Source organism: Bufo gargarizans, chromosome 4 (genome assembly GCF_014858855.1).
Source record: "Bufo gargarizans isolate SCDJY-AF-19 chromosome 4, ASM1485885v1, whole genome shotgun sequence".
Classification (NCBI taxonomy): Eukaryota; Metazoa; Chordata; class Amphibia; order Anura; family Bufonidae; genus Bufo; species Bufo gargarizans.
Genome location: NC_058083.1, coordinates 103527442 through 103554102, shown reverse-complemented (window position 1 = coordinate 103554102; position 26661 = coordinate 103527442). Strand labels below are relative to the sequence as shown.

Below are 26661 nucleotides of genomic sequence, written 5' to 3'. Positions count from 1 at the left end.
ACTCGAAATCCGCGCTATCACACCCCCCCCCCCATCACGAGCGTCCGCCCATTATACTGCCCCAAAAATTCCGCCCACACCCTCAGATCCCCTTTTAACTCTCTCCCCAACCTGATGAAGTGATGAGGCGACGACACCCCAGCCGTTGCAGCAGCCAACCGCCTGCAAAAAATCCTCCCCATCGGCATAATCTGACATGCAAAATTCAGCTTCCCTAACAACGACTGCAAATCCCGCAACCTAATCTTCTCCTTCCCTATGGCCCACTCAATCCCACTGCGCAAATCCAGTAACTTATCCTCCGGCAGCCTACACTCCATCCGCTCAGTATCTATAACAATCCCCAAAAAACATAACTCCGTCACCGGACCCACCGTCTTCTCCCGCGCTAACGGCACTCCAAAACGCTCAAAAACCGACTGCACCGTGTGCAACAACAACGAACAAACCCGCGAATCTGCCGGCCCCAAACACAAAAAGTCGTCCAGGTAATGGATAATTGACGAACAACCCGACACCTCAATCACCACCCACTCCAAAAACGAGCTAAAAGTCTCAAAATACGCATACGAGAGAGAGCACCCCATAGGCAAACACCTATCAACAAAATACTCCCCCTCCCAAAAACAACCCAACAAACCCATGCTCTCCACGTGAACCGGCAGCAACCGAAAAGCCGCCTCAACATCAACCTTTGCCAATAGCGTCCCCCGCCCCCACCGCCTCACCCACCTAACAGCCGCGTCAAAGGAAGTATAGACCACCAAACAAAGCTCAGGATCGATACCGTCATTGACCGACGCACCCTTCGGATAAGATAAATGATGAATGAGCCGAAACTTATTCGGCTCCTTCTTCGGCACCACCGCCAAAGGAGACACCTTAAGATTCGGAAGCGGCGGCTCCCTGAACGGGCCCGCCATCCGCCCCAACTCAACCTCTCTCCTCAATTTGTCCCCCACCACTCCCCCATGCTCAAGTGCAGACCTAAGATTCTTGTGAACCATAGGCCCCGCCGCCACCACAGAGGGAATCCGAAAACCAAACCTGAAACCGTCACCCAACAACCTGGCCGCCGCCCGATCCGGATACCTATCTAGAAACCCCTGCATCTCGTCCACCCGCACCAGAGTCCGCCCCTTTACCAGCCCCCTCGCCCCCACGCTGCCTTCCCTTAAAGCAACGGCTGACTCCATGGGAGCCCCCACACACTGTGCATTCATGCTTGAATTTGCACTTGGCCCCAAATCTGCAGTTTCCCTCATTAAAGAGGAAACACAGCCCTTTTGCCGACGCAGCCGCCAACGCCCCCGGAGAGGACCCCCCAGGCTCCCCCCGAAAGGACTGCCCAGCCCTAGGTGCCGCTGTCACCCTCAACCACAGCCCAATATCCTTATGATCCCACCGGATATCAGGCCTCACTGCCTTTACGCTGCCGGAACTGCTTATCATAACGGAGCCAGCCCACCCCCCCGTAAACCCGATACGCTTCCCCTATGGCATCCTGATAGCAAAACAGGGCCGAACAGCATTCCGGGGACCTCTCCCCAATGACACTTGCTAAAATGGCAAACGCCTGCAGCCAATTAGCAAACGTGCGCGGGATCAACCGATGCCGACGCTTATCCTCCTCCTCAACCTTCTTACTCTCATCCTTCTTCCCCCTATCTAAGTTAAACCTCTCCAACGGGAGCAACGAAAAAATCTCCACATACTCCCCCTTCCAAATTCTCTCCCGCACCTCCTGCTTTAAATGAGCCCCCAACGGGCCCTCAAAGCACACATACACCTCGCCACGCGCCCTGTCATCCAACCGCTGCCCCTCCTCATCCCCCCCAACCTGAGTCTCCACCGACACCGACCCAGCTGCCCCCCCAGGTGTCCCAACCACCTACCCCGGTAGCACACCCCACCCCGGCAATGGCGACCCCCCTCCAGACCCCAAACCAGACAACCATCCCGCCAGCCCCCCTAAAAACTGCCCCAACCCCTTACCTAACTCGCCCATGGCCGCCCCACCCCCAGCCCCCCCCCACCGGGAAACCCTGCGCTAACATGGGACCCCATGCAATCTCACCAGGCACCGCGGGCGCTGTGACTCCCGCTGCCGCTGATCCAGACTCCCGTCGCACCGACACTTCACCGGCGTAGCTCCTGGACGTCGACGGCCGCTCCTCCTGGACCACCTGCACGACCCTCTGGACCACGCTGGAAGGCCCTCGGGCCGGGACCGCGGCGTCCGTGACGACGAGGGGACTCCCAACTTCACCGCCTTGCTCTTCCCTGGGCCTGCACGGGTATTCCCCTCCATCCAATGCAGCCCGAGGCACCCGACTCTCCTCCTGAAGCCGAGTGGACCGCCCGCTGTAGGAAGGCCCGGGCCGGTCCACCGTTCCTGGTCCCGCATCCACCGTGACTGCCGCAGGAAGCGGGGAAGAGGGCGTCCCGCTCCTCTCAGGGCCCCGCCGTGTGGTGGGATTCCTCCCGCGGCGAGAGCGACTCGCTGAAGACCGAGCGGCCACTCTCCGCCGCGGAGGGTCCGCAGAGGGGCTCCCTACTCGGCGCCGGACCCTGGGGGTGCTCTCAGGGCTGAGGCGCGCCGGCGGGAGTCCCCGCCGCGGCCGGGCCGCCCGTTCCAAAGGGGTAGTCGCAGGAGCAGGCAAAACTCCACATGCACCCACCTGCTCCTGCAGCCAGCCAGGCCCCCGCACCTCCGCCTCTCTCCTCAGCCAATCCAGCATCGCTTTCACGGACATCGCCGGCGCCGCCATCTCACTGCGTGTCCGCTCCGTTCTCTTGCCCTGGCCGCAATGCTCACTCTCTCCTGCCTCCTCCCCCTCGCTCACGCTAGCCACGCCCCCCGCTCCCCTGACAACTCGCGCCCAAGCTATCCCTACCTCCCCACTTAACCCCTGCCTTACCTGTCCCTTCACTGCCGCCGCCTCTTCATGAAAACGGCCTCCCCCACCGCTGCGCTCCTCGTCCGGCCTGACTGGAGTGGCATCGGCTGGGCAAATCAGCTTCTAGGATCTGGGCTCCATGGGCACTCTGTACCCTCACATGCTTCTGTATGCATCACAGCAAGGAGATTGGGGCAGTTGACAGCAGGGCTCTGGCTGGAGGTAGCACTTTGTGAAAGGTTGTCACACAGGTTGTCAGGGGCTGGGAGTGGAGAACATCTTGGTGTGTAACCTGGTGTCACTGTGCTGTACAAAGGACCTGCTGGGCATGGTGCCTCCACAGAGGGCAGGGAATCAGATTGACTGAGGAAGGTATGTACTTTGGAGAAGAATATGTGGCTTCATGTGACAGAGCAGAGGAATCGCACAGAAGAGTGTGTGGATGAGGATACGTCGTGTCTCCAGGAGCTCTGCCGCTGACATCTCCAAGTGACAGACACTGCTGGACCCCCTGGCACCCTGCAAACATTATAAATGCACAGTATAGCTTTCCCTGATATGTATTTGATGTCAGGGCCATGCCCACATGTGGCGTAGTGTTGAGCGCGAATATTCGAATTGCGAATTTTTTTCTCGAATATCGCAATTTCGAGATTTCGCGAATATTTAGAATATCGTTCTATATATTCGCGAATTCGAATATTCGTTTTTTTTTTTTTTTATTATTATATTTTTTTCTTTCCCACTTTTCTAAAGTTGTTCTTACCTGTCCTTTGGATTCCTGGCTTCCTGGCTGCTCCAGTCAGTGGCGTTTTCAACGTACTGCTATATTCCATATTAGCTAAATTACAATCTAATCTATATGTGTATTTTACGAAATTTCGCAAATTGCGATGCGAATAATATAACACGAAATAATCGCATGAAGATTTCAATTTAGCACTGCTATATTCCATATTCTAGCCTAATATGGAATATAGCTGTGCTAAGTTAGCACTGCTATATTCCATACTAGGCTAGAATATGGAATATAGCAGTGCTAAGTTGAAATCTTCATGCGATTATTTCGTATTATATTACTCGCATCGCAATTTCGGCTTTTGCAAATGTTCTTAATATTGCTCTAACTTCGTCTTTTAGAATATTACGAATATTCTAAAAGACGAAGTTAGAGCAATATTACGAAATTTCGTAAAATACACATAGATTGTATTTAAGCTAATATACTGCTATAGTAATATTTTTTAATAGTGTACATATTTTACAAAACTTAAGTTCAGAAGAGGCAAAAAAAATTTAGAGGCAAAAAAAGGGATTATAGCACTATATTAGCTAAATTACAATCTATGTGTATTTTACGAAATTTCGTAATATTGCTCTAACTTCGTCTTTTAGAATATTCGTAATATTCTAAGAGACGAAGTTAGAGCAAATCACGAAATTTCGTAAAATACACATATTAGCCTAGCCATAGTCAATTAGCATAGGAACGTTGCCTTATACTATCAAGATAAATAATCGCAATACGCGAAAAAAATATATTCGTATATTATTCGCGATAATTGGAATAATTACGAATATTCGATTTCGATGAATATAACACGAATATTCATTCGAATATTCGCGAAATATCGCGAAATCGAATATGGCACCTCCCGCTCATCACTAATGTGGCGAGTGGCAGTGCATTATACACAGCAGCACGGTGTCCGGTACTCACAAAGACGTGGTAGACAAATGCCCAGCCCCGGGGTCTCTCCAGCACGTTGTACAGGTAGTTATGCAGCCTCCGGTACTTCACGTTCCTCCGGCAGCTCTGGCTGCTGTTGTACGACAGCGGCTTCCCCAATAAGCTCATGCGAGCTCCCTGCTTCCCACGGCGGCTCTCCTGCAAGCCCCCTCCTGGTCCCACACCGCTGCCCCTGCCAGTGTCACCGGTGCCCAGGAGAAGCAGCCCATCCCCTCTACTGGAGTTCAACAGCACCCTGTTGCCCCGACTCCACATTTTCGTGCCGTAGTAACGGTCCCTGCCCCTGCCTTTACCTCCAGAGCTGCTTTTTATCCAGAGCCCAGAGCCTCCCACATCACCTCCACTATGGTTGCAGGACATGGCATCACCGGCGTGGGCACAGAGGGCTCTGGGTGCATGCACAGAGCAGACCTGGGGACAGGGTGGCAGCGCTTCCTGGCTTCAGACTGTCAGATCTGATCACAAGTTGGCACCAGCCATACATACAGGAAGGCTCTGTGTGCAGGGTGCCAGGGGGGTCCAGCAGTGTCACTTGGAGATGTCAGCGGCAGAGCTCCTGGAGACACGACGTATCCTCATCCACACACTCTTCTGTGCGATTCCTCTGCTCTGTCACATGAAGCCACATATTCTTCTCCAAAGTACAAGCCCTCCTCAGTCAATCTGATTATCTGCCCTCTGTGGAGGCACCATGCCCAGCAGATCCTTTGTACAGCACAGTGACACTAGGTTACACACCAAGATGTTCTCCACTCTCAGCCCCTGACAACCTGTGTGACAACCTTTCACAAAGTGCTACCTCCAGCCAGAGCCCTGCTGTCAACTGCCCCAATCTCCTTGCTGTGATGTATAAAGAAGCATGTGAGGGTTACAGAGTGCCCATGGAGCCCACATCCTAGAAGCGGATCTGCCCAGCCGATGCCACTCCTGGAGAGTCCCTTGCTGCTCTCTGTACAGGAGGGGACAGTGATCACACAGCTCTCTGCATCCAGCAGGCTGCTCAGCCTCCACACAGGCAGCTCCCAGCAGTCTACTGTGACTTCATACATAGAAGCCTGGAGGTCACTTCCAGGCAGCTGAAACTCCATGCATGATGGTCAGAGTGGCTGTGAGAAGCTTGAAGCCCACCACCTCCAGGCAGCTGCACTTCAACAACTTTTCCAGGAGAACCCAGCAACTCTGTGACAGCAGGAAGGGGGTGCCAGTCACTCACTTGTCCCTGTGCAGCCTGCAGCTCCAGTCCTTCTCCTGGTGCTGCTGCTGACATACATTCAAGGGGGACAGAAGGGGAAGGGGGTGAGGAAGAGGAGGACAGAGGGGGGAGGCCAGGTACTTACAGGAGGACTATATCTGAGTATAAATTAAAGGGGTTGTTCGGGTTCAGAGCTGAACCCGGACATCCCTCCATTTTCACCCAGGCAGGCCTTCTGACTTGAGCATCGGAGCAGTTCATGCTCCGATGCTCTCCTTTGCCCTGCGCTAAATCGCGCAGGGCAAAGGCATTTTTTTAAGATCTGGTGACGTGCCGGGGCTCTCCATGGGGCTGCCAGGAACCCCGGTGACGTCAACGGCACTGATGGCTGGGATTTATCTCTGCCCTAGCCAGTAAAACGGTAATATGAACAATGGGGTTCTACAAAAGAGCTATTGTGGGGCAAAGTTCATATTCGTGTTTACACACGTGTTTTAAAATGAATGCTTTCCCCTTTTATAAACAAGTAAATAATGACGCAACGTTGTGGGGCTGGTATGCAACTTTTTCCAGGGCTGGTTTTTATCCCCAGTCCGGCCCTGTCTACCACCTCATTTGGACCTAATTAGCTCTCAGACACTAGCGATGTGCTATTGTCTGATCTACCTAACAATGCTATTTTCAGACCTTTGTGTGGATCCGTTTCACTAAAAAACGAACTTTTATTGATATGCTAATGAGCCTCTAGGTGCTATGGGGGAGTCTTTTCAGCACCTAGAGGCTCGGTCTACTCACACTGTATGCCGCCCCGCTCGTCCGTCAAGCCCGCCCATGTCCTCTAGAATGCCATCCTCCATCTCATTTATCGGCCGAATTCTCGTGCCTGCGCCGTGTGCGTCTGTATTCGGCGCTGGCGCAGTGACTGTCTGAACGCTCCCTGAGCCGGCATCTCCACTGCGCCTGCGCCATCTGTTCCTCGGAGCACTCTGACGTAATCGCGTAATCGGCGCAGGCGCAGTGGAGATGTCTGTGCAGGGAGCGGTCAGACATTCACTGCGCCTGCGCCGAATACAGACGCGCACGGCGCAGGCGCGAGAATTCTTTCGCTGGCTGAGATGGAGGATGGCATTCTAGAGGACATGGGCGGGCTTGACGGACGAGTGAGGCGGCAAACAGTGTGAGTAGACCAAGCCTCTAGGTGCTGAAAAGACGCCCCCATAGCACCTAGAGGCTCATTAGCATATCAATAAAAGTTCGTTTTTTAGTGAAACGGTTCCACACAAAGGTCTGAAAATACCATTGTTAGGTAGATGAGACACTAGCAGATCGCTAGTGTCTGAGAGCTAATTAGGTCCAAATGAGGTGGTAGAAAGCCTTTAAGGCTACTTTCACACCTGCATTAGGTGTGGATCCGTCTTGTATCTGCACAGACGGATCCGCACCAATAATGCAAACGCTTGTATCTGTTCAGAACGGATCCGTTTGCATTACCATGAAAATGTATATATATATATATATATATACACACACACACACACACACATATATATATATATATATATATATATATATACACATACACACACACACACAGTCAGGTCCATAAATATTGGGACATCGACACAACTTTAACATTTTTGGCTCTATATACCACCACAATGGATTTGAAATGAAACAAACAAGATGTGCTTTACCTACAGACTGTCAGCTTTAATTTGAGGGTATTTACATCCAAATCAGGTGAACGGTGTAGGAATTACAACAGTTTGCATATGTGCCTCCCACATGTTAAGGGACCAAAAGTAATGGGACGGAATAATAATCATAAATCAAACTTTCACTTTTTAATACTTGGTTGCAAATCATTTGCAGTCAATTACAGCCTGAAGTCTGGAACGCATAGACATCACCAGACGCTGGGTTTCATCCCTGGTGATGCTCTGCCAGGCCTCTACTGCAACTGTCTTCAGTTCCTGCTTGTTCTTGGGGCATTTTCCCTTCAGTTTTGTCTTCAGCAAGTGAAATGCATGCTCAATCGGATTCAGGTCAGGTGATTGACTTGGCCATTGCATAACATTCCACTTCTTTCCCTTAAAAAACTCTTTGGTTGCTTTTGCAGTATGCTTTGGGTCATTGTCCATCTGCACTGTGAAGCGCCGTCCAATGAGTTCTGAAGCATTTGGCTGAATATGAGCAGATAATATTGTTGCTTTTGTCAGCAGTCACATCATCAATAAATACAAGAGAACCAGTTCATTGGCAGCCATACATGCCCACCCCATGACACTACCACCACCATGCTTCACTGATGAGGTGGTATGCTTAGGATCATGAGCAGTTCCATTCCTTCTCTATACTCTTCTCTTCCCATCACTCTGTTACAAGTTGACCTTGGTCTCATCTGTCCATAGGATGTTGTTCCAGAACTGTGAATGCTTTTTTAGATGTTGTCTGGCAAACTCTAATCTGGCCTTCCTGTTTTTGAGGCTCACCAATAGTTTACATCTTGTGGTAAACCCTTTGTTTTCACTCTGGTGAAGTCTTCTCTTGATTGTTGACTTTGACACACATACACCTACCTCCTGGAGAGTGTTCTTGATCTGGCTAACTGTTGTGAAGGGTGTTTTCTTCACCAGGGAAATAATTCTTCAGTCATCCACCACAGTTATTTTCCATGGTCTTCCGGGTCTTTTGGTGTTGCTGAGCTCACCGGTGCATTCCTTCTTTTTACGAATGTTCCAAACAGTTGTTTTGGCCACGCCTAATGTTTTTGCTATCTCTCTGATGGGTTTGTTGTGTTTTTCCAGCCTAATGATGGCTTGCTTCACTGATAGTGACAGCTCTTTGGATCTCATCTTGAGAGTTGACAACAACAGATTCCAAATGCAAATAGCACACTTGAAATGAACTCTGGACCTTTTATCTGCTCATTGTAATTAGGATAATGAGGGAATAACACACACCTGGCCATGGAACAGCTGAGAATCCAGTTGTCCCATTACTTTTGGTCCCTTAATAAGTGCGAGGCACATATGCAAACTGTTGCAATTCCTACATTGTTCACCTGATTTAGATGTAAATACCATCAAATGAAAGCTGACAGTCTGCAGTTAAAGCACGCGTTGTTTGCTTCATTTCAAATCCATTGTGGCGGTGTATAGAGCCAAAAATGTTAGAATTTGGTTGATGTCCCAATATTTATAGACCTGACTGTATATATACAGGTCCTTCTCAAAAAATTAGCATATTGTGATAAAGTTCATTATTTTCTGTAATGTACTGATAAACATTAGACTTTCATATATTTTAGATTCATTACACACCAACTGAAGTAGTTCAAGCTTTTTATTGTTTTAATATTGATGATTTTGGCATACAGCTCATGAAAACCCAAATTTCCTATCTCAAAAAATTAGCATATTTCATCCGACCAATAAAAGAAAAGTGTTTTTAATACAAAAAAAGTCAACCTTCAAATAATTATGTTCAGTTATGCACTCAATACTTGGTCGGGAATCCTTTTTCAGAAATCACTGCTTCAATGCGGCGTGGCATGGAGGCAATCAGCCTGTGGCACTGCTGAGGTGTTATGGAGGCCCAGGATGCTTCGATAGCGGCCTTAAGCTCATCCAGAGTGTTGGGTCTTGCGTCTCTCAACTTTCTCTTCCCAATATCCCACAGATTCTCTATGGGGTTCAGGTCAGGAGAGTTGGCAGGCCAATTGAGCCCAGTAATACCATGGTCAGTAAACCATTTACCAGTGGTGTTGGCGCTGTGAGCAGGTGCCAGGTCGTGCTGAAAAATGAACTCTTTATCTCCATAAAGCTTTTCAGCAGATGGAAGCATGAAGTGCTCCAAAATCTCCTGATAGCTAGCTGCATTGACCCTGCCCTTGATAAAACACAGTGGACCAACACCAGCAGCTGACATGGCACCCCAGACCATCACTGACTGTGGGTACTTGACACTGGACTTCAGGCATTTTGGCATTTCCCTCTCCCCAGTCTTCCTCCAGACTCTGGCACCTTGATTTCCGAATGACATGCAAAATTTGCTTTCATCCGAAAAAAGTACTTTGGACCACTGAGCAACAGTCCAGTGCTGCTTCTCTGTAGCCCAGGTCAGGCGCTTCTGCCGCTGTTTCTGGTTCAAAAGTGGCTTGACCTGGGGAATGCGGCACCTGTAGCCCATTTCCTGCACACGCCTGTACACGGTGGCTCTGGATGTTTCTACTCCAGACTCAGTCCACTGCTTCCGCAGGTCCCCCAAGGTCTGGAATCGGTCCTTCTCCACAATCTTCCTCAGGGTCCGGTCACCTCTTCTCGTTGTGCAGCGTTTTCTGCCACACTTTTTCCTTCCCACAGACTTCCCACTGAGGTGCCTTGATACAGCACTCTGGGAACAGCCTATTCCTTCAGAAATTTCTTTCTGTGTCTTAACCTCTTGCTTGAGGGTGTCAATGATGGCCTTCTGGACAGCAGTCAGGTCGGCAGTCTTACCCATGATTGCGGTTTTGAGTAATGAACCAGGCTGGGAGTTTTTAAAAGCCTCAGGAATCTTTTGCAGGTGTTTAGAGTTAATTAGTTGATTCAGATGATTAGGTTAATAGCTTGTTTAGAGAACCTTTTCATGATATGCTAATTTTTTGAGATAGGAATTTGGGGTTTTCATGAGCTGTATGCCAAAATCATCAATATTAAAACAAAAAAATTATTGAACTACTTCAGTTGGTGTGTAATGAATCTAAAATATATGAAAGTCTAATGTTTATCAGTACATTACAGAAAATAATGAACTTTATCACAATATGCTAATTTTGTGAGAAGGACCTGTATATATATTTTTTTTTTGTTCATGATAATGCAAACGGATCCGTCCTGACTTACACTGAGAGTCAATAGGAGGCGGATCCGTTTTCAATTGCACCATATTGTGTCAGTGAAAACGGATCCGTCCCCATTGACTTAGGCCTCATGCACACGACCGTTGTGTGCACCCGTGGCCGTTGTTCAGTTTTTCGTGATTTTCTGCGGATCCATTGACTTTCAATGGGTCAGTTGAAAACTTGGAAAATGCACCGTTTGTCATCCGCCTCCGTGATCCGTGTATCCTGTCCGTCAAAAAAATAGGACCTATCCTATTTTTTTGACGGACAACGGTTCACGGACCCATTCAAGTCAATGGGTCCGTGAAAAAACACGGATGCACACAAGATCGGCATCCGTGTTCGTGATCCGTGGCCGTAGGCTACTTTCATACAGACGGATCCGAAGATCCGTCTGCAAAAAAACTTTTTCAGAGCTGAGTTTTCACTTCGTGAAAACTCAGATCCGACAGTATATTCTAACACAGAGGCGTTCCCATAGTGATTATAGAATATACTACGAACTGTGAACATGACTGCCCCCTGCTGCCTGGCAGCACCCGATCACTTACAGGGGGCTGTGATCCGTACAATTAACCCCTCAGGTGCCGCACCTGAAGGGGTTAATTGTGCGTATCATAGCCCCCTGTAAGAGATTCGGGGCTGCCAGGCAGCAGGGGGCAGACCCCCCTCCCTCCCCAGTTTCAATTTCATTGGTGGTCAGTGTACGGCCCCCCCCAGCCCCCCCCTCCCTCCCTCTATTGTATTAACATTGGTGGCACAGTGTGCGGCCTCCCCCCCCCCCCCCCCCTCCCCGATCATTGATGGCAGCGGAGTTCCGATCGGAGTCCCAGTTTAATCGCTGGGGCTCCGATTGGTAATCATGGCAACCAGGACGCTACTGCAGTCCTGGTTGCCATGGTTACTTAGCGATAGTAGAAGCATCATACTTACCTGCTGGCTGCTGCGCTGTCTGTGACTGGCCGGGAGCTCCTCCTACTGGTAAGTGACAGGTCTGTGCGGCGCATTGCTTAATGATCTGTCACTTTCCAGTAGGAGGAGCTCCCGGCCGGTCACAGAGAGCGCAGAAGCAAGCAGGTAAGTATGATGCTTCTAATATTGCTAAGTAACCATGGCAACCAGGACTGCAGTAGCGTCCTGGTTGCCATGGTTACCGATCGGAGCCCCAGCAATTAAACTGGGACTCAGATCGGAACTCCGCTGCCACCAATGATCGGGGGGGGGGGGAGAGGGGAGGCCGCACACTGTGCCACCAATAATATAAATACAATAGAGGGAGGGGCCGCACACTGGCCACCAATGTTATAAATACAATGGAGGGAGGGAGGGGGGGGCGCACACTGGCCACCAATGTTATAAATACAATAGAGTAAGGGAGGAGGGGCCGGAGGGGGCCGCACACTGGCCACCAATGTTATAAATACAATAGAGGGAGGGGGCCGAGGGGGGGGCGCACACTGGCCACCAATGATATTCAAACTGGGAGGGAGGGGGGTCTGCCCCCTGCTGCCTGGCAGCCCCTGGTCTCTTACAGGGGGATATGATACACACAATTAACCCCTTCAGGTGTGGCACCTGAGGGGTTAATTGTGCTGATCACAGCCCCCTGTAAGAGATCGGGTGCTGCCAGGCAGCAGGGGGCAGTCATGTACACAGTTTGTAGTATATTCTAACTAGAAGCGTCCCCATCACCATGGGAACGCCTCTATGTTAGAATATACTGACGGATATGAGTTTTCACAATGTAACTCAAATCCGATGGTATATTCTAACATAGAGGCGCTCCCATGGTGATGGGGACGCTTCAAGTTAAAATATACCATCGGATTGGAGAAAACTCAGATCCGATGGTATAAAAGGGACTCCTGACTTTACATTGAAAGTCAATGGGGATGGATCCGTTTGCAATTGCACCATATTGTGTCAACGTCAAACAGATCCGTCCCCATTGACTTGCATTGTAATTCAGTACGGATCCGTTTGGCTCCGCACGTCCGTGGATCCTCCAAAAATCAAGGAAGACCCATGGACGAAATAACGGTCTTGGATCACGGACCAACGGAACCGCGTTTTGCGGACCGTGAAAAAATACTGTCGTGTGCATGAGGCCTTACATTGTAAGTCAGGACGGATCGGTTTAGCTCCCCATCGTCAGGCGTACATCATAATGCTGCAAGCAGCGTTTTGGTGTCCGCCTCCAGAGCGGAATGGAGCCTGAACGGAGGCAAACTGATGCATTCTGAACGGATCCTTATCAATTAAGAATGCATTGGGGCTGAACTGATCCGTTTTGGGCCGCTTGTGAGACCCCTGAAACGTATCTCACAAGCGGACCCAGAAACGCCAGTGTGAAAGTAGCTTAACAATGAAGTCAAGATACTGTACAGTAGGTCTGAAACATCCATTTCCAAATGGGTCCAAAATTAAACCTAAGTGACTCCACTGATTCATAATGAGGTCAGATTTGTCTGACAAACGAATTCTAAGTTTTGGCAATTTGCTTTGGATGATTCATGCAAAAATGGCGCACAGTGCTATTTTACCGTAAAAATTAGACCTGAGAGCATGTGTTGTGGCTGTGTCTGACACAAAGCAATTGCAGAGCAGACACAAGCCAGAAATTAAACTGTACTAGGGACACCATAGGGAGAGAATATGGAGATATAATTGGGTAGATTTCAGGGTTTCATAAGGTAAAGCTTAGCACAGAGAGTGAGGAACTGTTCACTCTGAGCAGGGCTGCATTTATAGTTGGTGCTGCCCTAAGCACCAAGTCTGAATACGTGCTATAAGGGCCCAAATTGACAGAAGGTGAGGCCAACACGAGTAGCCAGGGTCAACTCAAGAAGGCTAACAAAGAGGTGAGACCAATTATACAAAAGAGGGGCAGTATAGTGCCGTACACTTTGGTAGCTGGTTCTGCAGCAGGACCAAATATCAAAGTGCAACACAACATACTCTCCCAGCAGCACCAAATACCACAGGGCAGCACAATATACTGCCTGAGCAAAACCAAATACCACAGAGCAACACAATATACTGTGCCATAGCAGCACAAAATACCTCACCAGAAGCTGCTCCTCTGTGGTGGCCAGTACCACTGCAGGGCAGGGGTGTAGCGTGGGGGGAGGCCAGGGGGGGCGTTGCCCCGGGCTCCAAACTGCAGGGGGGCGCTCCGGCGCCGGCTGAAAGTTTATAATAGTACATTTTTGCAGGACGCGGCTCTCTCTGCCGGAGACGAGTGCCGGATCCTGCGCAACAGCCAGAGTCTGAGGAGGCAGAGAGCAGCTGTTTAGTGCGCCCCCCCCGGCCCTGATGATTCATTTGTGCGGGCGCACTGGTTGGTTAGTTAACAGTGCATTATTAACATACATGGTCGGCGCCGCCTCCTGCTCCTAGTGGCAATCATTAGGCTGGCCTGGCTCCCTCTGGCTCCGCCCACTTTCCAGGCGGGAAACACAGTGCGGAGCGCGGGAGCCAGAGCAAGCAGAAGCCAGTAGAAGATTGCCAGGTAAATCCCTTGTAGCTCCGACTTGTCCTGTTTGTATAAGGGATTTATCTCTTCCACCAGATTGGGGCCAGGTCAACTGTCCAGACACGGCCAGAGACACAGACTGTGTTCCTCCGGAGGATGGAGACTGGTCCAGTACAGGATGCAAGGATCTGGTTGATGTCTTAGATTAGACATAATAAAAAATGAGCTCCAGTCACAGACACTGTGGCTTCACAAGTTCTTTCCCAGCAGTGCTGACATCTCTGCGCATGGGCATTGCCTGCCATCTTATCTGGGGGTGGTGGGGCCATTACATTAATAATAAAGAGGAGGACATTATATTAATAATAAAGAGGGGTTATTATATTATATTATATTATATTAATAATAAAGAGGAGGACAATATACTACTAATAAAGAGGGGGGCATAATATGAATAATAAAGAGGGGCTATTATATTAATAAAAAAGTGGGGGCCATTATATTAATAAAAAAAGAGGGGTACTTTATAATAATAATACAGAGGGGGTCATTAATAATAATAATAATAATAATAATAATACAGAGGGGGTCATTAATAATAATACTAATACAAAGGGGGCCATTATAATATACAGGGGGAATAATATTATGGGGAATGGGGGACTATCTGTCTGGCTCTAGCACAGTATTGGGGGGCAGCAGGATGACAGTGTTGAGACACCAGGAAGGGGAGGATGATAGTAAAGTGAGGAACCTAATTTTTTTTTCTGTGAAACTCTGCAGAGACGAGAAGCGGTTGAAAGAAGGTATCATGGCGGTCTTATCTCTGAATGAAGACGTTGAGGAAAGTCTACATCACAGGAGACGTCACTGGATGTAACAGGTATGGGGCGGTATTATACTGTATATAATAATGGCCATCCATATATCTGTTTCACAGTAGGGCTGGGGGAGGAGATTGAGAATTGGGCCCACCCTGCCGCATCCGGCCCCAGACTTCAGGTCACACTGTGCGTGTTTTGAATTTTGGGGCCTCACACCCATCTACTACATTATCTGTACACAGAGAGTTATGACTGTGTTATCTGTGGTGTTACATAGGACTGCAGGTGATATCTACTACATTATCTGTACTGAGAGAGTTATCACTGTGTTATCTGAGGTGTTACATAGGACTGCAGGTGATATCTACTACATTATCTGTACTGAGAGAGTTATCACTGTGTTATCTGTGGTTTTACATAGCACTGCTAGTGATCTACTACATTATCTGTTAAAAGGGGCGTGCCCACAGGCTGAGGGGGGGGGGGCGCAATTTTTGGGTTGCCCCGGGTGCTGGCAACCCACGCTACGCCACTGCTGCAGGGATCTCAACTCTCCCGGAGGTTCAGGGAGTCTCCCGCTATTAGATAGCGGCTCCCTGACACCCGCATGTGAAACAATATCTCCCGGAAAGGTTTATCTCAGTCAGATAGCAGAGCAGAGAGATAAGAGAAGTGACAGGACAGAGTTTAGATTACAGGTTGAATTAACCCTTTAGGGTCAAATTGGCTTCTCAAGGAGATATATATGTTAAAGGCATCCCTTCTGTCTCATTCAGTAGCTATATAACTATTGAAAGAGATGCATTTTTTTTTTTAAATACATTTACACATTTAACCCTCCATTTTAATTCTATTATTTACCCCAGTGTTAAATTCACACCCCCTGGATGCTTTAATCATATATATAAATATGATAATTTGGGGCAGGGTAATGAGCCCGGTCCTCCACACCATAGAGCAAAGTGTGCAGATACTTCATATGTTTGGAAAATGTAATAAAAAGTTTGTGAAAAAAAACAAAAAAAAAAACCTCCCTGAAATGAGAAGTGCACCTCCCTGAAATGAGTTTTTGCAGGTTGGGATGTCTGCCACTGCCATGTTCTCTCGTTCTCCTACAGTTGTCTCTTAATTAAGATTTGCAGGAGGGGGCTGAGGAGGTGAGACGTATTAAGCCTCATGCACACGTCCGTGAAACACGGACCGTGTGATACCGGCCTGGATTTCTTCTGAGTGCAGGAGTGCACGGCGTCATTGGTTGCTATGACGCCGTGCGCTTCCTGCTGCCGTCGCAGTACAGTAATACACTGGTATAGATCATACCAGTGTATTACTGTACTGTGGCGGCAGCAGGGAGCGCACGGCGTCATAGCAACCAATGACGCCATGCACTCCTGCACTCAGCAGGAATCCAGGCCGGTATCACACGGTCCGTGTTTCACAGACGTGTGCATGAGGCTTTAAACAGCAATGAGACAGATCTGCTAACAGCATACAGCCTGCCAGCACTACCAAACATACAGGAGAATACAGCACCACATACCTCTTACATCTAGTGACATTTCCTGTGATGTAGACACCCTCTTTCCTCATCTTCTCCATTTGACCAAGACCGTCATGACAATTTATTTCAGCCGCATCTCGTCTCTACAGAGTTTGTAATATAGACACGTTAGATTTCTCAATTTTCAACCTCCCCATCCTGGTGTCCCTACAGTGTCATCCTGCTGCCACCCCCAATACCATGCCCGTTGTGCCCCCCAATGCCCCAGGTACTATACTGCTGAAAAAATAGTGACCCAGTAGACACTTGGGGTCATTTATCAAACTGGTGTAATGTAGAACTGGATTTTCAAAAGAGCTGTCAAATATGAAAGGTGAGATCTGATTGGTTGCTATGGGCAACTAAGCCAGTTCTAGTTTACACCAGTTTGATAAATTACCTCAAATGTCCCTATAGTGTCTACAGCAGTTATAATGTCCCCTAGAGTGCCCCCAGTAATAATACCCTATATTGTGCTCCAGGTAATAATAGTGTCCCCAGAAATAATAAAATTGTTCCTACAGTGCCTCCCCAATAGCAACGCCCCCATGCTGCCCCCATATAGCAATTTCTTCCACACTACCCCCACCAGTTATTTCCCCCACAGAGTAATTTCCCCCACACTGCCCCCACACAGTAATTTGTTCCACAATGCCCCATACAGTAATTTGCCCCACACTGCCCCCATACAGTAAACTCCCCCAAACTTACCCCACACAGTAATTTCCCCCCACTGCACCCATACAGTAGTTTCCCTTAAACTGCACACCACAGTAATTTCCCACACGCAGTAGTTTCCCCAATACAGTAGTTTCTCCCACACAGTAGTGTCCCCCAGACAGTAATTTCCCCCACACTGCCCCCACAGTAATTTCCCACACAAAGTAGTGCCCCCACACTGCCCCCACACATAAATTTCCCCCACACTGCCCCCACACATAAATTTCCCCCACACTGCCCCCACACAGTAGTGTCCCCCACACAGTAATTTACCCCACACTGCCCCATACAGAAGTGCCCCCCCCCACAGTAGTTTCCCTTTCCCCCACAAAGTAGTTTCTCCCACACTGCCCCCCACAAAGAAGTTTCCCGCACACAGTAGTTTCCCTTTCCCCCACACAGTAGTTTCCCCCACACTGCCCCCACACAGTAGTTTCCCCCACACTGCCCCCACACAGTAGTTTCCCCCACACTGCCCCTACACAGTAGTGTTCCCCACACTGCCCCCACACAGTAGTGTCCCCCACACTGCCCCCACAGTAATTTCCCACACAAAGTAGTGCCCCCACACTGCCCACCCACAGTAGTGTCCACCACACAGTAATTTACCCCACACTGCCCCATACAGAAGTGTCCCCCCCACAGTAGTTTCCCTTTTCCCCACAAAGTAGTTTCTCCCACACTGCCCCCCACAAAGAAGTTTCCCGCACACAGTAGTTTCCCTTTCCCCCACACAGTAGTTTCCACCACACTGCCCCCCACACTGTAGTTTCCCCCACACTGCCCCTACACAGTAGTGTTCCCCACACTGCCCCCACACATAAATTTCCCCCACACTGCCCCCACACAGTAGTGTCCCTCACACTGCCCCCACACAGTAGTGACCCCCACACTTTCCCCACAGAGTAGTGACCCCCACACTTTCCCCACACAGTTGTGCCCACCACACAGTAATTTTCCCCATACTGCTCCCATACAGTAGTGTCCCCCACACTTCCCCCGCACAGTAATTGCCCCCTCACTGCCCCACATTTTGCCCATATAGTAATATGCCCCCACATAGTAATCCCTCCCATAATTATTGCCCTACATAGTAATCCCTCCCATAATAATTTGCCCCCACACAGTATCCCACCATATTTTTCTCCAACATGTCCTCCTGTGTGCACCACCTCATGTCCCTCAAAGTTGGCACATAAAATAAAAATAATCCTAAAAGCTAAATACTCACCTGCGCTTGCTCGCATAGTCCCGGCACTCTACTGCTGAGTCCCGGCACAGGTGCATGCGATGACCTCATCGTGCACGCCTGCACTGGGATTTCACTAGCGCATAGGCCTCAGACCTACTAGGCTTGAGGCCTAAGGCGGTGATCGGCGGGGCAGGGAACTATGCGCTCCGCTCCCATGCCCCGCTGCTGTATGTGGGTGTCAGCGCTTCAGCAATGAGGGCTTCTATTTGTATTGATGGAAGCGCTCATTGCTTCTGGGCCTGGCAATGGTACCCCTGTGAGAACCGGCACCCAGGGCACGCCACTGGTTTAAGGGTATTTGCACAATGACATTCTTTGCTATGTATTTGCAATTGCTGTAATTCCTTTTAACAGGCTGGTAAACCACCACTTCACACCAGTCACCACTAGGTGGTTCTGTTACCAAGGAAATATAGAACAGGATATAGTAAGTGTGAGATGATGAAAGCCAGTTGAAACCAGATGAAGTCATGAAGTGAAGTGCAGCAGTGAGAGCGGTGCAGCACAAGTTTGGTTCTTAGCCAAGGAAATCTACAGTACCTCCAGCATCAGACCCAAGAAGTCAGATGCCTTAGGTGCCTCACCCACCAGACTAAAAGGGACAGATTAAGGAAGTAGACAACCAAAGCTAGAGCTGGACCTGCTGTACCTGAGGTGAGCTGACAGTTAGCTACCCCTCTGAGTTGTGCGCAGACCAAGGGTAAAGCCTTATCAGAAGAATAACAAGAATCCCTGTGCTGAGAGAGTATAAGGATAGACTAGTGGACATGCGAGTGTTACCTCAGCTTATAGACTCCATTAGCAACCAATGTGAGACAGCAGCTAGCCTACGGTGCCTGTTCACAGTCTACACTGAGGTACAAGCTGTATGCAAAGCCGCATTCCTCTATCGACAGTGTGGACAATACTTATGAAATTGTGAGTAAGCCAGAAAGGCAAGATATATGTATAATGGTCATGTGAAGCAGTTCATTGATGTATACTCCACACCTGGAAAATAGTCAGCCAGAAGTTACAACAGCCTGAGTGTGATCAGAATCTGTACCTCACCAAGACCCTGTTATTGGGATTGCAGCCACAGCTAACTGTGATGTGCGTTGTATGGATTACAATACAGCTATCTATTCCATGTCAATGAACCTCTACATCTACCTCAAGGCAATTGATCACTAGTAGAGATGAGCGAACCTCTGTTTTAAGTTCGGCGTCTAAAGTTCGGGTTTGGATTAGCGGAGAATCCCGATCTGGAACCGGATATGGATTCCGACTTCCGTTGTGGTCCGTGGTAGCGGAATCAATAATGGCCGATTATTGATTCCGCTACCACGGACCACAACGGAAGTCGGAATCCATATCCGGTTCCAGATCGGGATTCTCCGCTAATCCAAACCCGAACTTTAGACGCCGAACTTAAAACAGAGGTTCGCTCATCTCTAATCACTAGTTATTGTTCCAGTTATTCATTTAAACGGACTCCTCTTTATTTCCACACCTCATTTGCACCCAAGGGTACTGGTGTCACAAACCTCAGGGACCCTGCCTTCCCTGCACATAAAACCCAATACCACCAAGAGCACCTCAACACCAGAGTGTGCCCTGAAGGAATCCGGTGCTATCCTTCCCATCACTACACGCCAGCTCATGGAGCTGCAGAAACATGAGTACCAACTACAAGTGATAAGCTGCATAGGCAATATTTTTGTTTCGCGATATTTCACTAATTTTTCGCATGAAATTGGCAAATTTTAGAATTCGTGATCTACAGTCATTATTTCCGTGATTGCGCAAATCTACACTAATGATGCGCCTATTTTTTGTGCAATACATGCAACTTCACATTTTATCAGGTCTGAGTAGATATTACTGATTGGTGCACTAAGTTTTGTTGTGATATCACAGCACTATGTCTGTAGCATGTATGTATAGACAGCAGAGAAAGGCCCCTTTCACACGGGCGAGTATTCCGCGCGGGTGCGATGCATGAGTTGAACGCATTGCACCCGCACTGAATCCTGACCCATTCATTTCTATGGGGCTGTTCACATGAGCGGTGATTTTCACGCATCACTTATGCGTTGCGTGAAAATCGCAGCATGCTCCTCTTTGTGCGTTGCGGTGCGATAATCCACGCAACGCAGGCCCCATAGAAGTGAATGGGGGTGCGTGAAAATCGCAAGCATCCGCAAGCAAGTGTGGATGCGGTGCGATTTTCACGCATGGGTTCTAGATGACAGTCTATTCACTGTATTATTTTCCCTTATAACATGGTTATAAGGGAAAATAATAGCATTCTGACTACAGAATACATAGTATAATAGTGCTGGAAGGGTTAAAAAAATAAAAAAGTTAACTCACCTTATCCTCTTGTTCTCGTAGTTCGTTCCCGGTCTGTAGTTTGCTAGCTGTGGGCTTGGGCTAAAGGACCTTTGATGACGTCAGATCACATGTTCCATCACCATGGTGATGGAGCATGTGATTGGAGCATGTGATCTGACGTCATCAAAGGTCCTTTAGCCCAAGCCCACATAGCAAACTACAGACCGGGAACGAACTACGCGAACAAGAGGATAAGGTGAGTTAACTTTTTTATTTTTTTAACCCTTCCAGCACTATTATACTATGTATTCTGTAGTCAGAATGTTATTATTTTCCCTTATAACCATGTTATAAGGGAAAATAATACAATCTTCAGAACATCAATCCCAAGCCAGAACTTCTGTGAAGAAGTTCGGATTTGGGTACCAAACATGCGCGATTTTTCTCACGCGAGTGCAAAACGCATAACAATGTTTTGCACTCGCGCGGAAAAATTGCGCATTTCCCCGCAACGCACCCGCCTCTTATCCGGGCAAAAAACATGACGCCCGTGTGAAAGAGGCCAAACAGTAATTCCTATCACACTACCTAACACCCTCCACAAATTGGATGTTTGGGATCAGTAATGAAAGCCATATTGATTATCTCAAGGCTTTTTCAAAGAATCAACTAAGAGTTAATTATATCTGTGATTAGTGGGAAAAATAATACATTTTGTGAATGTATATTTGGCTTGGTTATTATCCCTTGTCATGTTCTAAAACTTGTTAAAAAGTTAGACATTGACCACTTCCAGCAGGTGGCACTAGCGGGAAGGTTCTTCTTTTCTGAGAGTTAAAGGGCTTCTGTCACCCCCCAAAAGTCATTTTTTTGTTTAGGCTAATTAAAATCCTTATACTGTGATTTTTCAATATATAGGGCTCTTACCGTTTTTTGTTGGCTAGTTTCTTTAAAAACAGCACTTTTATAATATGTAAATTACCTCTCTACCAGCAAGTAGGGTGGCTACTTGCTGGTAGCCGCAGCATCCTCCTTTAAAAAAAAGCCCCCTCCTCCTATTGATTGACAGGGTCAGCGAGTGCTCTCCTCCTCTGGCTGGCCCTGTCTGCAATTCAAATCCCGCGCCTGCACCTCGGCGCAGGCACTCTGAGAGAAGGACGCTCGCTTCCTCAGCACTTCCTCAGTGCGTCTGCGCCGATGACGTCACCCGAAAGAGAAGACGTCATCGGCGCAGGCACACTGAAGAAGTGCTGAGGAAGTGAGCGTCCTTCTCTCAGAGCGCCTGCGCCAAATGAGGTGCAGGCGCGGGATTTGAATTGCAGACGGGGCCATCCGGAGGAGGAGAGCGCTCGCTGGCCCTGTCAATCAACAGGAGGAGGGGGTGTTTTTTTAAAAGGAGGATGCGGCGGCTACCAGCAAGTAACCGCCCTACTTGCTGGTAGAGAGGTAATTTACATATTATAAAAGTGCCGTTTTTAAAGAAACTAGACAACAGAAAAGGGTAAGAGCACTATATATTGAAAAATCGCAGTATAAGGATTTTAATTAGCCTAAAAAAAAAAAAGAGAGACTTTTGGGGGGTGACAGAAGCCTTTAACTCTTTGCATATTATTTTCCCGTAGAGCATTGTCAATAACTCTCCATACACAGCCGATGTCCTTCAGGAATACCAGTGCCTCCTCTAAGGAAATGGTTTGAGTAATCAAAGTAAGGTCTCATGCACACGGCTTTTGGGCAGCCGTGGCCGTATTGTGTCCCGCAAACAGCGGGTCGGCAATCCATGGCCGCCGGCCATGTGGACCAGGCATCACGGATGCTGACCCATTCACTTGAATGGGTCCGCAATTCCTGAGATGCGGAACGGAGTCACAGAACGGAACACCGGACGCACTACGGAGTGTTTCTGTGGTGTTTCTTTCCGTTATTCCGCACCACAAATAAATATGACATGTCATATTTTTTTGCGGTGCGGACAGTCCACGGACACATTCAAGTTAAATGGGTCCGGCCTGCTGCACGGATGTTGCCCGTGCATTGGGGACCGCAATTGCGGGTCCCCAATGCACGAAACGGCCGTGTGCATGAGGCCTAAGGCTGTATTCAGAGTTTGCTGGCATAAATGATGGATATGGTTCGGATTTGTGGAAATGTAAGGCATCGGGTTACATACGTCCCTAAATGGCTACCAAGTACGTCGATGCATACCACCTGAACATATGTCAGGAGGACACTTTCGCCATATCTTCATTGGGAGCATGCATTAGTCTCTATTTTTCTGGAGTTTTGGGTTCTTTCACAGAAACTTTCTTATAGTTCAGTTTAAATTGCACATGACTATTGCAGCGGTTGACTCATGATGACATGTATCGCACGTATCCTGCCATTTTGTGCTGCCCTGGTGAATGTAACATGAAGAGGGGAGCAGACAGTCATTTATCACCTTCCCCTTGCTCCAAAACCAATGCAAATTCAAGTATTTCTGCTGTAATGTGGAATTGTCAGCGAACAATATGGTACTGGACGAATACCAGTATATCCCCTGTCATCTGATGTCAGCAGCCATAAGGGCAACATAATTGTAAGTTCCACAGAATGAAGGAAAGTTACCCAACAAAGTGGAAATTTACAGTATGTGACCTGACCTCTAGTGGTCCCACACTGTGCATGGTTCATTGAGAACTTCCTTCAATAACTTCTAATGCCGACAAGCTGTGGGAACTACAGTACCTATTATCAATGAGGCAGAAAGGAATCAAAGTCCTTAGTTAAAGTGAATACAAACTAATCCCATCATTAGCTTTTATAGTCCAGATCCGTTCTGTAGGATTAAGATGGACAAGAATAGTACCGTGAAATGAATGACTTACGCATAGGACACAGGGTTCTAGTCCCCTTGCTCCCTTTGATGCAGGCATTGACGAGGGTCCTAGTCCACAGATTTCCCCCCCCCTTTCCTTCTCACAATGTTTATTTAGGCTAAGGACATCTTAGTATCAATCTTTTTATTGAATCACAGCTATTACGTGATAATTTAAACTTCACTTCTGCCTCCTGTAGGTGATCACATACATTGCAGGAGTTAGCAGCTCTCTGATGGCTCACTCTATAGCCCTTATCTCTGCTGTCCTGAAGGATCTATCAAGCTGACATCTTTTTTATTTAAGTTCAGTGTATTTGATTGCAAAGATGGCAGCTTGTAAGATCATTCAGGAGAGATAAGGATTGAAAAGCGAGCCTTCAAAGAACTGTTAACTGTGAACAGGACTGAGCAGCCTGCAATGTTTATGATCACGTGCAGGCAGCAGAAGACAAACTGTCGAGAATTGAAACCAATTAAAAATATACATATTTTTATCCCATAATAGATGCAGTTCAATAAAACTGATGAAAATTGGTGTCCATAGCATTAAATGGTCCCTATATGTTAGGAAATTTTGAAATAGATCTCCTGCCATTAACTATCAGTCTCAAAGCAGCTAATTGAACCTCACACCTCTACCTCTGCCTGCTCATCTACTCTCTACTGAGTTCTCCTACTGTGCTCCTAACAAACGCACATGTCCACTTAGCGCTACAGTATAAATGCTGCTAAAATCGCCTTGTCATCTACAGTTCCTGCCTTACAAATGGCTTTTTACACTTTTAACAGAAGAGTCTGATGGTATATTTGTATGTGTTCCTTAGTGCTGTTTCTTTGTTTCATTCAAAATCTTATAAAATCCTAACTTTTAGGAAAAATCATGCTTAACTTTTTTGTGGCTGCATTTTTTAGTAGGGTTCCTGACTGTAGCTATATAACGAATCTGTGTTGTACGGCATATGATATAAGGCATTGAATGCCTGTTATGGACTTGCATATTGCACCCCTGTGTTAGGGACTAGTGTTGAGCAAACTTGTGTTTTAAGTTCGGCGTCTAAAGTTCGGGTTAGCGAAGAATCCTGTTAGAATCCATAACGCGATTCTTTGATAATCCGAAGTCGAACATTAGACGCCCAACTTAAAACACAAGTTCGCTCAACACTATTAGGGACCCATACTGTATGTCTATATTAGTCCACCAAAGAAAAGTCATAGCATGCAGTATTATACAGGTATCGTCCCGTAACATATGGCAGAATATTGACTCACATTAGGACTGCAGTACACCGTACCAGCTCGGTCTGCATATAATTGGTGTGTGCATAAAATTGACAAAAGCGTAGACAAACTTTACCCTCAATCATCTATTTACTAGTTTATATTGTGCATTTTTAGCATTTTTATTTCTGAGCATTTTGAAGTTTATGTACTTTTCTACTTTATCATGAACATCAGTAAGTATGTAGTGGCCATATAAAGTAGTGTGACAACTGAAAACTTCTAGAAACTCAGGAGGAACTAGAAGTAAAATAAAACAAGGTAATGGATCTCAATCCTAATAAACTCCTCCACTTCATGGGACAGGGTAGCGTTGGATTTTATTTTTATTTTTTTCAAACTGCTGACAGCATTTCACTTTTACCTTGAACTACATAGGAAAATCATCAGCTCAGCAATGAACGACATACTACACAGATGAATAGAAAATGAGACTCACCAAAAAGTGTATTGACAAATCCATACCAAATGCAGCCAGCCTCACCAATGAGCCAGCGTCCTTGTATACTTGCTGCAAAGCTGAATGGAGTGCCCAGGATGCAGACCATCAAGTCACTCAGGGAGATGTTCATCAAGAGCATATTAATGGGTGAACGCAGGACCTTGTACTGGCAGAAGAGGACAAGGACCAGCAAATTATTGAAGAAGCCCAAACTTCCAATGATTCCAAGGGCCGCAGCGACCACCAAGTGGCCGGTTGGGGACAAGTTTGCCTGATCTGTTTCATAGTGATGGTTGCTTCTGCAGGTCACCCTGCTGCTGTTACTGCAGATCGGACTGAAACTAGCGAAAGCCATTTCTACTGTGACAGCATTCAGAGCAATGCAAACACCAGCCTCTCCTATATATTCCACTTTTTTTTTTTTTTTTTTTTATGTGGGATTTTTCAAGAGCTTTGGGCTCTCAGGGGTTAAAGGCATGTGTGAGAGTGCACAGTGCCTGCAAGGCTCCACCATGTGGTCATTTGGCAACTGGTTCAGCTCTGCCTTTTTATGTGTGCTGGATTTACTGGGGGTGCGGCAAACACCTCTCAGGGGGGCTGCCACTCAGTGGTGGGGGCTGGGCTCAGACCAGCATTGATGAGAATCAGCTGCAGGAAGGCTGGAAAATGCTTTCCGGACTATATCGTTTTGCTATTCAGAGTGGAAAGACTTAACCCAGTTATATACTGACCATTCTGTTAAAGTGATTTATTTGTCCAAATTACATTACAACACTTAATACAGCTTAGCATTATCTATCTATCTATCTATCTATCTATCTATCTATCTATCTATCTATCTATCTATCTATCTCAGTGCAAAACCACTAAGACAGTGATTTACAGATTATATATACAGGCATATAGATATTCTTACAGTGTGTGTCATGGATCCTTTGAGCTCAGGAGGTAGGTGACCCATATGCAAAACATTATTTTAAAGTGGAAAATCCTTTACAGAGGAATTACACTAAGACAAGTTGCGATATTTACAATTCTCCATTTTTGTGTAGTACAGATTAAGTTTATAGAAAACTAAAATATGAAAATATACAATTCATTTCAATGATTCTACAAAAAAAGGAATGTAGTCCCTATGCATTCCGTTTCCGTATTTCCGTTTTTCCGTTCCTTTCAAAGATAGAACATGTTCTATTATTGCCCACAAATCACGTTCCGTGGCTCCAT

At 47.4% G+C, this 26661-nt stretch overlaps 1 protein-coding gene across 1 annotated transcript in view; it reads right to left on the bottom strand.

The window, feature by feature from the left end:
* LOC122935251 (vertebrate ancient opsin-like) overlaps nt 1-25795 on the bottom strand; it is a 319017-nt gene extending 293222 nt beyond the window's left edge. The window contains exon 1 of the mRNA XM_044291013.1: nt 25432-25795. Within this exon, the coding sequence (XP_044146948.1) occupies nt 25432-25789 (358 nt within the window). The 5' untranslated portion in view covers nt 25790-25795. The remainder of the gene's footprint in view (nt 1-25431) is intronic.
* Nucleotides 25796-26661: the final 866 nt, after the last annotated feature.